Source organism: Oncorhynchus mykiss, chromosome 16 (genome assembly GCF_013265735.2).
Source record: "Oncorhynchus mykiss isolate Arlee chromosome 16, USDA_OmykA_1.1, whole genome shotgun sequence".
Lineage (NCBI taxonomy): Eukaryota > Metazoa > Chordata > Actinopteri > Salmoniformes > Salmonidae > Oncorhynchus > Oncorhynchus mykiss.
Window position 1 is genome coordinate 46,194,092 of NC_048580.1, and position 16,797 is coordinate 46,210,888.

The 16,797-nt window shown below is 40.4% G+C and overlaps 1 protein-coding gene across 3 annotated transcripts in view; it reads left to right on the forward strand.

Annotated features, from left to right (window-relative positions):
* The first annotated feature begins 10 nt into the window (after nt 1-10).
* The window catches only part of kdm5bb (lysine (K)-specific demethylase 5Bb), a 36,044-nt gene continuing 19,257 nt past the window's right edge, over nt 11-16,797 (forward strand). For 2 of the 3 annotated variants that reach the window (XR_002469072.2, XM_021567190.2), the window contains exons 1-9: nt 11-372; nt 4,273-4,350; nt 7,620-7,742; nt 8,233-8,403; nt 9,448-9,504; nt 9,768-9,968; nt 10,213-10,312; nt 10,559-10,674; nt 12,439-12,597. Coding sequence is in view for 2 of the 3 variants with exons in the window: in XM_021567190.2 (XP_021422865.2) it covers nt 220-372; nt 4,273-4,350; nt 7,620-7,742; nt 8,233-8,403; nt 9,448-9,504; nt 9,768-9,968; nt 10,213-10,312; nt 10,559-10,674; nt 12,439-12,597 (1,158 nt within the window). In the remaining variant the exon portion in view is untranslated. The remainder of the gene's footprint in view (nt 373-4,272; nt 4,351-7,619; nt 7,743-8,232; nt 8,404-9,447; nt 9,505-9,767; nt 9,969-10,212; nt 10,313-10,558; nt 10,675-12,438; nt 12,598-16,797) is intronic. The other variant, XM_021567191.2, reaches the window with a different exon arrangement.

Consider the following 16,797-nt stretch of genomic DNA (forward strand, 5'->3'; position numbering starts at 1 on the left):
TTTTTTAGGCGGACGTAGTCACTGCCTTAGAACATTCGTTTCACTGTGTGTGTATGTGTGTTTGGCTGAGCTGCCTCGTATTGTTGATCCCGATTGACTTCGAGAGACCCTGACATTGGAAATTAGAAGGATATACCTCCGGACAGACCATAAGATAGGTGACACACTGTTGTGACTAGGCTACCTGTGTTGTCTGAGCTCTAAGATTGGATCAAGACCATGACCCAGCCTCGGCCGGACGAGTTCAAGCCGCCTCAGGAGTGCCCAGTCTTCGAACCAAGCTGGGAGGAATTTGCCGATCCTTTTGCTTATATAAATAAGATTCGTCCAATTGCGGAAAAAACGGGTATTTGTAAGGTCCGCCCGCCTCCGGTAAGTGTGGTCGCGCTGCTGAATGGTTTAACATAATCTTTAAACCCGTTTTAACAAAACTGACAACCACAAACACGGGGGGTTAAAGGGACCTTTTCAACATGGCGGATGAAGGTTCTGCTGATTCTTTTGTATCATTAATGTTTATATAGCTAGCTAACTAACTACATAATCAAGCTAGTTTTAATAGTTAACGTTAGCTACCTGACGAACTGAATTGACGTTAGTGGCATTGTGTAACTGCAGCAGGCAGCGTTAATGAAAATAGCTTGCTAACGTAACCTGCTAAGACAATGTTGACTGCTTCTTCAATCACTGAAATCGTCGTGCTCGCTAATTGAGCTAGCTGGCTAACGTTAGCTGACTAACAAATCGTGAGATTATCCTTTCGTTAACGACTGATGTTAAACTAGCTAGTGCGATGACCGACAGTGAAGTCTGTCAGTTCAGTGTAAAACGACAAATCAGCCGACGTTAGTAGTAACAGCTAACGTTAGCTAGTTAACGTTACATAAAACAAAAAGCATTCAATAAACAAAAGCTACCAATGTCAGTTGAATTTACGTGGAGACTTACAGCTGGTTCCATTAGTTAGCCGCTTGCTATCAAGACTGATCAGCGTAGTTTTGTCATCAGGCGAGAAAACAATACACACGCATACACCATTTGTCTTTGGCAGAAGATACCGACCCTACCGTTATGCTTGTTTACACTCAGCTGCATTGGGATCTGAACGCAATCATGGCTACATTAATACACTGTGGAGCCAGCATGAAATATGGGTCGGAAAACTTACTTCAATGCAGGGATGGGATATGCCACTGTACTCCAAATTGTACCTATAAACACACTGCCCAATTGAGAAGATTGAAATACTGTTTTCTCCCCCCAGAAAACTTCCCTTTTTGTTTTCATGCTAGTTAACAGCAGCCATTATGGAATGGCATACGGAGTTGATTGGCTGACATTGCCATTCCAGAATGGCTACTGCTAGCTAGCATGCGATGAGGATGAAAAGAGCAGTTTTCTGAGAGAACTATAAGTATTTAAATCTTCCAGTCGATGTATCAGTGTGGATAAAGGTAGAATTTGGAGTACAGTGGCATATCCCATCCCTGCATTGAGGTACATTTTCTGACCCATACCTTCATTTAACCCCAGTGCAGCTCGATGTAAACAAGCGTAACATTAGGGTCGGTATCTTCTGGAAACTTTTGTCTTTAATTGATTAGCTTGGTAGATTAAAAAATAATAGGCAACCTTTTGACATTGTCGGACCATAGTCACTGGTAGGGTTTCAACATTTCTGTGAACTTTCAATACATTTCCAGGTTTTTCAGAAATCCTGGTTACTGATTAAGAATTTTTCCAACCAGGAGTTTGTGAAAACCAGGGAATTTATTGAAAGTGCCTAGAATTTTGCAACCCTAGTCACTGGTAATGCCAAAGAGCTGTAACTTTACAGAGATGGGTAATGTTGGTTGATTAGTTACTATGAATGATGTTTTTAATGTAATTCAGACAAACTTCCAACTTCCCACAACTAAGGATCACCTGTATTTATTAGTCTCCAGTTTGGTGTAGCCTAAACTTATTTATAACTGTGACCTTTTTGTAAGCTGAAATAAAAAGGCCCCATGAACCCAAAAAGATGGAATCCATAAATGAATAATAGGCATCAGTCAAATAACATATATTATTAGATAGGAGTTTATTAGTCACATGCACAGGATTGCAGATGTAATCCTAGGGTACACTAAAATTCTTATGCGCCGAGATCCAACACTACAGTAAAAAAAAAAGAAGAGACAAGTATTGGTTATAACTATCCATCAATATTGGATGTAGTCTAAAATTAGTGATAAGTAATTTCATTGATGGATGTAAATGTCCTGGTGGAATGGAATGTTAACTCAGTAGCCCTTGGCTGTTGAATTCCATCTAGCCATTTTGTTGGTCTTTAGTTAGTTAGGCTAGTGGGTTTAAGATAAGGAATCAATCGTGCTGTATGCTCTACAATGCTCATGTTGTAACCCTAAAATAACTAGAAAATTGTATTGAGAAAAAAGTAATGATGTACAGTTGAAGTTGGACGTTTAACAGACACTTAGGTTGGAATCATTATAACTCGTTTTTCAACCACTCCACAAATTTCTTGTTAACAAACTATAGTTTTGGCAAGTCGGTTAGGACATCTACTTTGTGCATGACAAGTAATTTTTCCAACAATTGTTTACAGACAGATTATATAACTTATCACAATTCCAGTGGGTCGGAAGTTTACACACTAAGTTGACTGTGCCTTTAAACAGCTTGGAAAATTCCAGAAAATTATGTCATGGCTTCTGATAGGCTAATTGACATCATTTGAGTCATTTGGAGGTGTACCTGTGGATGTATTTCAAGGCCTACATTCAAACTCAGTGCCTCTTTGCTTGACATCATGGGAAAATCAAAAGAAATCAGCCAATACCTCAGAAAAAAATTGTAGACCTCCACAAGTCTGGTTCATCCGTGTGAGCAATTTTCAAACGCCTGAATGTACCACGTTCATCTGTACAAACAATAGTATGCAAGTATAAACACCATGGGACCACACATCCGTCATACCAATCAGGAAGAGAGGCGTTCTGTCTCCTAGAGATGAACGTACATTGGTGCGAAAAGTGCCAGAACAACAGTGCCAGAACAACAGCAATGGACCCTGTGAAGATGCTGGAGGAAACCGGTACAAAAGTATCTATATCCACAGTAAAACAAGTCCTTTATCAACATAACCTGAAAGGCCGCTCAGCAAGGAAGAAGCCACTGCTCCAAACTGCCATAAAAAAGCCAGACTACAGTTTGCAACTGCACATGGGGACAAAGATCGTACTTTTTGGAGAAATGTCCTCTGGTCTGATGAAACAAAAATAGAACTGTTTGGCCATAATGACCATCGTTATGTTTGGAGGAAAAAGGTGGAGGCTTGCAACCGTGAAGCACGGGGGTGGCAGCATCATGTTGTGGGGGTGCTTTGCTGCAGGAGGGACTGGTGCACTTCACAAAATAGATGGCATTATGAGGAAGTAAAATTATGTGGATATATTGAAGCAACATCTCAAGACATCAGTCAGGAAGTTAAAGCTTGGTTGCAAATGGGTCTTGCAAATGGACAATGGCCCTAAGCACTCCAATACCTAGACTTGTTGTCTAGGTGTGGCAAAATGGCTTAAGAACAACAAGTCTAGGTATTGGAGTGGTCATCACAAAGCCCTGACCTCAATCCTATAGAACATTTGTGGGCAGAACTGAAAAAGCGTGTGCGAGCAAGGAGGCCTACAAAACTGACTCGGTTACACCAGCTCTGTCAGGAGGAATGGGCCAAAATTCATTCAACTTATTGTGGGATGCTTGTGGAAGGCTAGCCAAAACGTTTGACCCAAGTTAAACAATTTAAAGGCAATGCTACCGAATACCAATTGAGTGTATGTGAACTTCTGACCCACTGGGAATGTGATGAAAGAAATAAAAGCTGAAATAAATAATTCTCTACTATTATCCTGACATTTCACATTCTTAAAATAAAGTGGTGATCCTAAGACGGGGAATTTCTGCTAGGATTAAATATCAGCAATTGTGAAAAACTGAGTTTAAATGTAGTTGGCTACGGTGTATGTAAACTTCCGACTGTAACTCCATGACCACGGTAGACAAATAGACAGACTTAGAGTTGTAGGCTAAACATCTGTTACTGATCGGTGTCCCATACATGGCAAGGACTGGTTTATTGTATGATGTCTCCCTACTGCTGGGTGTTATGTGGTTCTTTGAATAATCTTTTCAGCTGTGCGATATACCTACTTATTATGTGTAATATTTAAGTCATTCTAATAATAATATTTTATTGTGTCCTCATAGGACTGGCAGCCTCCATTTGCATGTGATGTTGACAGACTGCACTTCACTCCTCGGATACAGAGGCTAAATGAACTGGAGGTAGGGAGCAATTTTCCCTCAATGTTTTCAGCACTGAGCAAATTTCAGGTCTGCTGAGCGCAAACTTGAACGTTGTGAAAATTGTGCAACTTCCTGCTTGCGTTTACTATGAACACTGAGGCTGTACCTGCTTTAAGTTAGTTTCAGACAGTGGTCAAGTAGGCTACTGTGGCTATTTTATCATAATGTAGGCCTACCAAAATGCATCCCATAACATTTTACCATGGAAATAGCTGATCTATCATTCAGCCTACAGTAGCAGCCAACGTGTGGTGTTCAATGTAGGCCTACATTCCATGAGACCTTTGAAAAAAAAACCTGCAGGGCTTGACATGAACCTGTTTATCCACTTGTCCTTCAGACAAGGTAACTGGAAATGTTTTTGTGGTGTGATTCCCATACCATTATTACAGAGAATCAGACAGATTATGCTACCCTCTGCCTATAGGCTACTTAGCTTATTCAAGCAGGGGAGGCAGGGTAGCCTAGTGGTTAGAGCTTTGGATGAGTAACCGAAAGGTTGCAAGTTCAAATCCCAGAGCTGACAAGGTACAAACAAACCTGTCGTTCTGCTCCTGAACAGGCAGTTAACCCACTGTTCCTAGGCCGTCATTGAAAATAAGAATCTGTTCTTAACTGACTTGCCTAGTTAAATAAAGTTTTTTTTAAAAGCCTGTCTCAAAATACAACACTGCACCTTTAAAGTAAAAAAAAAAAAAAAGCTCTTCACCTGCCTCGCTTTTCAATGTTGTCTAAAAATGCACAGGTTTGTGCTCTTGAAGGAAGCAATCACTCCCCCATTGCTGACTACAAATGATCTATAACTGGGCTCACTAACAAATGATATGAGCAAATGTGCACAGGTGGCTACATGCAGCTCTCACTTTGATCTCAAAACAAGCGCATCTACCTGGAGTGGCAGGTAGCCTAGTGGTTAGAGCGTTGGGCCAGTAACTGAAATGTTGCTAATAGAGGTCTACCGATTATGATTTTTCAACGCTGATACCGATTATTGTAGGACAAAAAAAAAGCCGATACCGATTAATCAGACAATTACATTTTTTATTTTATTTGTAATAAACCAAATTTTTATTTGTAATAATGACAATATCAACAATACTGAATGTACACTTATTTTAACTTAATATAATACATCCATAATATAAACTTAGCCTCAAATAAATAATGAAACATCTTCAATTTGGTTTAAATAATGCAAAAACAAAGTGTTGGAGAAGATATTGCACTTTTACTATGTGCCATGTAAAAAAGCTAACGTTTAAGTTAGCAGCGTTTCAAAGCAGCGTTACCCATGCAGAGCAAGTGGAACAACCACTCCAAGTCTCAGAGCGAGTGACGTTTGAAACGCTATTAGCGCGCACCCCGCTAACTAGCTAGCCATTTCACATAGGTTACACCAGCTTAATCTCGGGAGTTGATAGGCTTGAAGTCATAACAGTGCAATGCTTGAAGAATTGCGAAGAGCTGCTGGCAAACGCACTAAATGCTGTTTGAATGGTACGAGCCTGCTGCTGCCTACCATCGCTCAGTTAGACTGCTCTATCAAATATCAAATCAGACTTAATTATAACATAATAACACAGAGAAATACGAGCCTTTGGTCATGAATATGGTCGAATCCAGAAACTATCATTTCGAAAACAAAACGTTTATTCTTTCAGTGAAATACGGAACCGCTACGTATTTTATCTAACGGGTGGCATCCCTAAGTCTAAATATTGCTGTTACATTGCACATCCTTCAATGTTATGTCATAAATATGTACAATTCTTGCAAATTAATTACGGCCCAAACTGCTGCATATACCCTGACTGCTTGCACGGAACGCAAGAGAAGTGACACAATTTCCCTAGTTAAAAGAAATTCACGTTAGCAGGCAATATTAACTAAATATGCAGGTTTTAAAATATATACTTGTGTATTGATTTTAAAGAAAGGCATTGATTATGGTTAGGTCCATTGGTGCAACGACATTGCTTTTTTTCCGCAAATGCGCTTGTTAAATCATAACACGTTTGTCGAAGTAGGCTGTGATTCGATGAGAAATTAACAGGCACCGCATCGATTATATGCAAAGCAGGACACGCTAGATAAACTAGTAATATCATCAACCATGTGTAATTAACTAGTGATTATGTTAAGATTGTTTTTTCTTTTTACAAGATAAGTTTAATGCTAGCTAGCAACTTACCTTGGCTTCTTGCTGCCCTCACGTAACAGGTAGTCAGCCTGCCATGCAGGCTCCTCGTGGAGTGCAATGTAAGGCAGGTGGTTAGTGTTGGACTAGTAACCGGAAGGTTGCAAAAACAAATCCCCGAGCTGACAAGGTCAAAATCTGTCGTTCTGCCCCTGAACAAGGCAGTTAACCCACTGTTCCTAGGCCATCATTATAAATAGGAATTTGTAATTTACTAGTTAAATAAAATACTCACGACCCCTCATGCTGTAAACAGTCCATATCAAAGTGAATTGCACAGATCCATATATGGCAATGGTCTATTTGCATATAGGCCTACTGCAGCTCTGATTGGTTATGCTGCACCGGTCTGTGTAGAGTACTGGCTGTGTAGAGTCTTGCATGTCAATGCAATAGAATCCTAATCCGATGCGTTCTGCCTACAACAAAATCTCTTGCATAGTTAGTTTTACATACTAAGTCTTGCTCAGTTTGTTTTATTGCGGTATGTTGCATTGAAGGTGGCTAATATTGCGTTGATTCGATCACAATTCCCAGAGTAAAGGGAAACATTGAACTTTTCCCCCTTAGTTAACACTATCAATCTCGTGCTTCTCTATGCGGGCTGATATTTCTTCTGCGGGCCCACACATTCGCGCTGGTTAGAGGGAAAATTGGTACGGAAGTCACTTTGCATGATGTGTAGCCTAGATTTTAGTTTAATAAACAATACCCTTGAAGATGTGCACCACTTTGACACCTTGGCCTATAAAGGGGAATTAAACTGATTGGTCAGGGTCCCTGTCAATGCAGTTGTCTCGTTGACGTAGCACTAAAGGTTTTCTATTGTGCCTACTGCCAACCATTTATTAATCACCCCCTTCAGAAACTTTGGTGAAAGGAAAGGCAAAGGTTGCTTGCGCAGGAGCCGGTCAGCAGAAACATTTTATTTTCAGTGGACCGTTTTTTTTATTGCATCACATAGCTGAGCCAGGACACTTATCACCGCCATGATTCTCTAAATTAGAATTCCTACAGTGACTAATATATCACCCTTGTTTCCCTTTCCTAGGCACAGACCAGAGTTAAGCTTAACTTCTTGGACCAGATTGCAAAGTTCTGGGAGTTGCAGGGGTGTTCTCTGAAGATTCCTCATGTGGAAAGGAAGATATTGGACCTGTATCAACTCAACAAGGTTGGGTGTTTAGTAGTGATAGATTTGATACCAGAGCTCCGAGGCATGGGTCAAAATCGCTAAGCAGTTTTCTTCAAAGCAGTGTGCCGATTATAATTTTATCAGAATCATGTGATCAATGATCACATGGTCAACGTCTGAAGCTTTGTTTCATCAAACAACTACCTAATTGGCTTGGCAACGGTTTTGGTAGAAGACAAAGGCTACCCTGCGCACACGCTATGGCATGTGGGACGTTATATGTGTAATCATTTGGCTGCTCTAAATTATTTTGACCAGCAGGTACCACTAGTGTACACTGTGTTGATCATAGCCTTGAGTAATGAAACTATTTTCACACAATTGGCTGGAAAGCCTCAATGTTTCAAGAATTTTGTTTATCCATCACTAGTGTTTAGCGTTGTTTCAAACTACTATACATTTATTCCATCTTAAATAGCATTGCACAGAATCCACTGACTCTACCTAACTTTTACACATTTTATTTCAGAATGTTGCAGATGAGGGCGGATTTGATATTGTGTGTCGCGATAGACGTTGGACGGCGATTGCGCTTAAGATGGGCTTTGCTCCTGGCAAGGCTGTTGGCTCTCACTTACGGTCACACTATGAGAGACTTCTCTACCCCTACAACCTCTTCCAGAGCGGAGCCAACCTCCTGGTAAGTTGGACAGATGCCCCAACACCAATTATTTTCCAATGGTTTCGTTATGAACATAACCATTATATTTTTACGTTCTATTCCACTGTTTCCGACCAGCAAAATAAAGTTCTGAACTGATTCAAACCCCAAAAAAAGTAACAGTTTATATCGTTCTTTTTTTTACATTTCACTCGACTTTAAATTAGTTGACCAATGGATAGAGGAGCTTTCTATGGAGCGGGCAAGCTATGTACATGCATTGGACAGACAAGTGTAGTGTGCCCTTGGTCATGAATCTCGGTTCAATTACATTACACATAATGCTGCCTAGAGGTTTCAAGAGCTAGACCAGAGCTAGCTAACAAGCTTGTGTGTGCAGAGCGGCAACAAATTAAAAATACGTCTTTTTGTAGTTAATACATCTATTGTGAAACAGGAAGACTATAGTATCCTTAACTAGCATTTATTTCTGAATCACGGTAATGTCAGTAGCTACAGTAGACTATGCATGCTTCAGAAGGAGGGGAAGGTAGCATATACACACACATGCCAAACATTTTCAGCTGGCAGGCAGACACTGGAAAAAGTTTGAGTTGCGTTTTTTTGTGGGACTATGCGGGGAAAAAAGGGCCAGAACGTTATTAACCGGTTCACATGCTTTTAAAATAACATTTCTGTTCCAGAACAGTATAGATCACTTTTGTTCTCCGTTCTGTTCCTCAGAAAATGTCATTCTTTTCTGGTTTTCGGTTCTGTTCCCTGAATCGGTTCCAACCCCTGCCTAACTCTCATGGTTAATCTGTCTGTGTCTATTCGCATTGCACTCAGAGCTTTATGAATCAGCTAATGCTTTATTAAGCACTTGGTTGGCTCATCTGTAGGCAAGTTGAGCACTGTTCAACAATAGTTTTACTGCTGTTATGCGGGAAGTATGTTTGTCTAATGTCTAGTGAGGATCGTTTTCAATATTGAATACATTTATTGAACACTGTAGAGAAAGCGTACAGAGTGAACATAGATTGGGTCGTTGTTGTTAACTTTGGAAGCTCTCTCTTGCTTTAGGCACCAGAGCTTGCGTCCAAGCTGATGCGCTTAGTGTCTGCTCCTGAACTTGACACGGTATGTCTGCCTCATGGTTATTATCTAATAATTAACAGATAGCACATTTTTGGTTACACAGACATGTTAGACTGCAATACAACCATTCTTTGTTTAAAATGGTCTCATAGTGCTTTGTCTGTGCACCGCTGCCATAGTCTGGGTGTCCTTGCTGCAATAGATGTGTGCCATGTCTTTTGATTTGTTGTTGGTTGTACGTTTATTCTACATTTTGTAATGGATTAACTATGTATTGTATAACATTACATTGTATATGCCTGCAGTTTGTCCAGGAGCCAACCCTGCCAGTTGACACGAGTGACAAGGAGTGTAAACCCCCTGACCTGACCAAGAGGCAGCACTTTGTTGAGCCAACCGAGTCCTGCTGCAACAGCGCCCACAGAGCAAAGCGGATGAGAGCTGAGGTGGATGCCCTTGCCGCACAGAGCCACACACACTTGTCAGAAGAACTCCTCTTAAAACCAGTAATTCAGATTGTACAACTACCCTGTAACCATCTACTTTACTCTATCCCCTTCAAATCTTTAAGTCACAAAATGGAGGAGTTGCTTAAGAAAACCAATTTGAATGTAATTTGCCTAAAGCCTTATGGGCATTCTCAATTATTCATGAATGCATTGGCACATTTCTCTCTATTGCATATAAACTTTGTAAGATCATTAGTGGTATTTACTGTAGTTAAGTAGAACTCTATTTCTCCACCCACAGTCGGATTGTGTGAAGACAGAACCAGGAACTGAACCCTGTGAAAACAACAGACCAAATCTGAGGAGGAGGATGGGCTCTTTTGTTGCCAAGCCCGAGCCAGGTCAGTACTGACGAGGCTTTACTTTAACCACAGAAGAGTTGACACAATATGTGTGATCAGTGCCAATATCTACACACTTGTATACTACTCAATCCATGTATTGGGCCATGCATTAAGAGTGAATATTGGAAGTTAATGAATGATGTTCAGGCTAGGGTGTAAGATACACCGTGGGTAATTCATTAGTTAAATCCTCTGATGTTCCTCATTATGCTCATCATATGTCATTTTTCTTTACATAAAAAGACATTCCCATTCTAGTGAAACAAGAACCCATCGAGCCGGTGAGCGAGGCAGACAAAAACAAGTCTCGATATAAGAAAAAAACAAGTCTTGATGCCCCACCTCCTGCAGTGAGTGTAGTAAGTGTGGCTTTATTTAATCCATTCCTTTGAGAGAGAATACAATTAAATTGATTATCAACAGTATAATGTATTTATACCAGAACACATTGAAAAAAAATTGTGTAACAAACACTACCTGTCAAAAGTTTTAGAATACCTACTCATTCAAGGGTTTTTCTTTATTTTTACTATTTTCTACATTGTAGAATAGTAGTGAATAGTAGTGAGGACATCAACACTATGAAATAAGACATGGAATCATGTAGTAACCAAAAAGTGTTAAACAAATCAAAATATATTTTACAAGTGAGATTCTTCAAAGTAGCCAGCCTTTGCCTTGATGACAGCTTTGCACACTCTTTACATTCTCTCAACCAGCTTCATGAGGTAGTCACCTGGAATGCATTTTAATTAACAGGTGTGCCTTATTAAAAGTTCATTTGTGGAATTTCTTTCCTTAATGCGTTTGAGCCAATCAGTTGTGTTGTGACAAGGTAGGGGGGTATACAGAAGATAGCCCTATTTGGTAAAAGACCAAGTCCATATTAAGGCAAGAACAGCTCAAATAAGCAAAGAAAAATTACAGTCCATCATTACTTTAAGACATGAAGGTCAGTTAATACGGAACATTTCAATAACTTTGAACATTTCTTCAAGTGCAGTCGCAAAAACCATCAAGCGCTATGATGAAACTGACCCTAATGAGGACCACCACAGGAATGGAAGACCCAGAGTTACCTCTGCTGCAGAGGATAAATTAGAGTTACCAGCCTCAGAGTTCAAATAACAGACATATCTCAACATCAACTGTTCAGAGGAGACTGTGTGAATCAGGCCTTCATGGTCGAATTGCTGCAAAGAAACCACTACTAAAGGACACCAATAAGAAGAGACTTGCTTGGGCCAAGAAACACGAGCAATGGACATTAGACCAGTGGAATTTTGTCCTTTGGTCTGGAGTCCAAGTTGGAGATTTTTGGTTCCAACCACTGTGTCTTTGTGAGACGCGGTGTGGGTGAATGGATGATCTCTGCATGTGTATTTTCCACCGTAAAGCATGGAGGAGGAGGTGTTATGGTGTGGGAGTACTTTGCTGGTGACACTGATTCATTTAGAATTCAAGGCACACTTAACCAGCATGGCTACCACAGCATTCTGCAGCGACATACCATCCCATATGGTTTGTGCTTAGTGGGACTATAATTTGTTTTACAACAGGACAATGACCCAATACACCTCCAGGCTGTGGGCTATTTGACCAAGAAGGAGAGTGATGGAGTGCTGCATCAGATGACATGTCCTCCACAATTACCTGACCTCAACCAAATTGAGATGGTTTGGGACGAGTAGGACCGCAGAGTGAAGGAAAAGCAGCCAACAAGTCCTTAGCATATGTGGATACTCCTTCAATACTGTTGGAAAAGCATTCCAGGTGAAGCTGGTTGAGAGAATGCCAAGAGTGTGCAAAGCTGTTACAAAGGCAAAGGGTGATTATTTTGAAGAATCTCAAATATAATAGATTTTTAATTTGTTTAACAATTTTTTGGGTCACTACATGATTCCATATGTGTTATTTCATAGTTTGTCTTCTATTATTCTACAATGTAGAAAATAATACAAAAATTAAGAAAAACCCTTGGATGAGTAGGTGTTCTAAAACTTTTGACCGGTAGTGTATAGGAAGTTGAAGAAATGTGATTATGTGAACAAAAGTTGAATTGTAGTTCCCTTTGGTTATTCATTAGTTTTATATTAAACAACTTTATTCCCTCTGTTCTGTAGGTGGACCTGTATATGTGTCTGGTGTGTGGCAGCGGGAGTGACGAGGATCGTCTTCTGTTGTGTGATGGCTGTGACGCCAGTTACCACACCTTCTGTCTCATACCCCCTCTGCACGACATCCCCAAAGGAGACTGGAGGTGCCCCAAGTGCCTGACTCAAGTGAGTAGTGATGTCTAGTCACCTCATCACACCAATAACCACATTCAAATGGAAGAGACAAGTGGAAGGGGGAGAAAGTAAGGAACTTGTCTGTTGGCCTTGCATTAAAGAACAAAATTGGTTAAAGAAAATTGTGATAAATAAAAAAGAAAACCAGTTTAATTTAAGAACCAAAAAATAGTGCCATATAGATTGCGTCAACTTTGTTTTTCAATATAAATTATTATACAAAATTCTTGCAACCAATAGAATGTTATATACAGTATATAGGGGATACAACCATCCCAGCGCTGCAGATTTTGCTGCGAAGAGACAATCATTCAATCATTTGTTTTGGTACTGTCCGTATGAAGCTGGATTTTGGTCCCAGGTTCAGGAATGGCTGAAGAATTGCAACATTTACCTGGATCCAACTCTGCAAATTAGCACTGATGGGTGATTTGAAAAGTCAGTCAACCGATCAATAATATATACCGAACAAAAATATAAACGCAATATGTAAAGTGTTGGTCCCATGTTACATGAGCTGAAATAAAAGATCCCAGACATTTTCCATACGCACAAAAAGCGTATCTACATTTTCTTAGCACAAATTAGTTTACATCCCAGTTAGTGAGCATTTGATCCTTTGTCAAGATAATCCATCCACCTACCTGACAGGTGTGCATATCTAGAAGTTGATTAAACAGCATGATCTCAACAAAGGTGCACCTTGTGCCGGGGACAATAAAAGGCCACTCTAACATGTGCAGTTTTGTCACACAATGCCACAGATGTCTTATGTTTTGAGGGAGTGTGCAATTGGCATGCTTATTGCAGGAATGTCCACCAGAGCTTTTGCCAGAGAATTGAAAGTTAATTTCTCTACCATAAGCCTCCTCCGTTGTTTTAGAGAATTTGGCATCCAGTACATCCAACCGGCCTCACAACAGCAGAGCACGTGTATGACGTTGTGTGGGCGAGCGGTTTGCTGATGTCAGCGTTGTGAACAGAGTGCCCCATGGTAGGGTTATGATATGGGCAGGCATAAGCTACGGACAACGGACACAATTGCATTTTATCGATGGCAATTTGAATGCACAAAAATTCCATGAAGAGATCCCGAGGGCCATTGTGAGGCCCATCTGTGACCAACAGATGCATATCTGTATTCCCAGTCGTGAAATCCATAGATTAGGGACTAATGAATTTATTTCAATTGACTGATTTCCTCATATGATTTCCTCAGTAAAGTCAATGAAATTGTTGCTTGTTGCGTTTTATATTTTGGTTCAGTATAATACTCCTAGCAAAAAAAAAAAAAAGTACAATCTGGAGAAAATGAGAATAGAAAGGTTCAGAACTTTTGTGAAACGGCACAATTGAAAAATATATGCCAAGTAGAAATCCAAACTGGATGATGTTCAGAGATGGATGGGAGGGGATGAGTGGAGCTGAAGGACGGGACTAAAAATAACTCATGTAAAATATACTGTCTGTAAAAAATAGATATATTTCTCGTCATCAATCTACACAAAATAGCCCATAATGACAAAGTGAAAAAAGGTTAAGAAATTGTAGCAAATTTATAAAAAAACGTAAATACCTTATTTCCGTAAGTGTTCAGACCCTTTGCTATGAGACACAATTGAGCTCAGGTGCATCCTGTTTCCATTTATCATCCTTGATGTTTCTACAACTTGATTGGAGTCCATCTGTGGTAAATTCAATTGATTGGACATGATTTGGAAAGGCACATATCTGTCTATATAAGGACCCACAGTTGACAGTGCATGTCAGAGCAAAAACCAAGCCATGATGTCAAAGGAATTGTTCGTAGAGGTCTGGGACCGGATTAGATCGAGGCACAGATCTGGGAAAGGATACCAAAAAAAATATGCAGCATTGAAGGTCCCCAAGAACACAGTGGCCTCCATTATTCTTAAATGGAAGAAGTTTGGAACCACCAAGCCTCTTCCTAGAGCTGGTCGCCCGGCCAAACTGAGCAATCGGGGGAGAAGGGCCTTAGTCAGGGAGGTGACCAAGAACCCAATGGTCACTCTGACAGAGCTCCAGAGTTCCTCTGTTGATGGTTGTCCTTCTGGAAGGTTCTCCCATGTCTGCAGCAATCCATCAATCAGGCCTTTATGGTAGAGTGGCCAGGCGGAAGTCATGGCTAAGTAAAAGGCATTTGACAGACCGCTTGGAGTTTGCCAAAATACACCCAAAGGACTCTGGCCATGAGAAACAAGATTCTCTGGACTGATTAAACCAAGATGGAACTCTTTGGCCTGAATGCTAAGCGTCACGTCGGGAGGAAACCTGGCACCATCCCTACGGTGAAGCATGGTGGTGGCAGCATCATGCTGTGGGGATGTTTTTTAGTGGCAGGGACTGGGAGACTAGTCAGGATCGAGGGAAAGAGGAACAGAGAGATCCTTGATGAAAAACTGCTCCAGAGCGCTCAGGACTTCAGACTGGGCGAAGGTTCACCTTCCAACAGTACAATGACCCTAAGCACACAGTCAAGACAACCCAGGAGTGGCTTCACGACAAGTCTCTGAATGTCCTTGAGTGGCCCGGACTTGACCCCGATCAAATATCTCTGGAGAGACCTGAAAATAGCTGTGAAGCGACGCTCCCATCCAACCTGAAAGAGCTTGAGAGGATCTGCCGAGAAGAATGGGAGGAACTCCCCAAATACATGTGTGTCAAGCTTGTAGCATCATACTCAAGAAGACTCAAGGCTGTAATCGCTGCCAAAGGTGCTTCAACAAAGTACTGAGTAAAGGGTCTAAAGATCATCAAGGACAACAACCACCCGAGCCACTGCCTGTTCACCCCGCTATCATCCAGAAGGCGAGGTCAGTACAGGTGCATCAAAGCTGGGTCCGAGAGACTGAAAAACAGCTTCTATCTCAAGGCCATCAGACTGTTAAACAGCCACCATTAACATTGAGTGGCTGCTGCCAACACACTAACTGAACTCCAGCCACTTTAATAATGGGAATTGATGGGAAATGTAAAATATATCACTAGCCACTTTAAACAATGCTACCTAATATAATGTTTACATACCCTACATTATTCATCTCATATGTATATGTATATACTGTACTCTATATCATCTACTGCATCCTTATGTAATACATGTATCACTAGCCACTTTAACTATGCCACTTTGTTTACATACTCATCTCATATGTATATACTGTACTCGATACCATCTACTGTATCTTGCCTATGCTGCTCTGTACCATCACTCATCCATATATCTTTATGTACATATTCTTTATCCCCCGTGTATAAGACAGTAGTTTTGGAATTGTTAGTTAGATTACTTGTTGGTTATTGTCGGAACTAGAAGCACAAGCATTTCGCTACACTCTCATTAACATCTGCTAACCATGTGTATGTGACAAATAAAATTAGATTTGATTTGAATACTTACGTAAATGTAATATTTCATTTTTTAAATAAATGTGCACATTTCAATGCAAAAACAGGTTTTGTCATGATGGGATATTGTGTGTAGATTGGGGGGGGAGGGGGACAAACTATCGGAATGCACTGTATATATTGTCTATATTTACAAAAAACATGTGTGGGGGATTGGAAATTATGCAGACAATTACATTGATGGAAGCCACAATCTATCTGCAATAGTAAAGCTGATCTACCCCCTAAAAAATGTATAGAAGATAGAATAAATAATCACATTCACAGTTTAGAGTCTGTCTGTACTGGCTCCTGTGAGTGTATAATATGAATGTGTTCAGCGCTGTTACTTATACAGAGTACCAAAGTTGTTAGTGGTACCTATATGTGTTAGCTATAGACATTTTCAACTGTCAATAACACATTCTATATGCACACGCAACCAAGGGGTTCCCCAATAAACACACGGCGCTGCAGCATGCCATAATTGTACAAAATGACAAGATCGTTGTTCTTGATCCTACAAAAAAACAGAACAAACACATTGACTTGTTGCTACCAGATCCACTAAACAAAATCATCAGACATGTATTTCCTGTTTATTATCCATTTGCTCTGGTGGTGTTGGCTACATTTGGCTAGCACAGCAAATAACCACAGAACTAGTGTGATGTGAAGGTAGAGAAAGATCATCTTACCTTGTTAACCAGCTAGATATATGGATTTCTCTCACAACAGCCAACTAAACTAAATGTAGCTAGCATACGAGTCCAATGATTGACG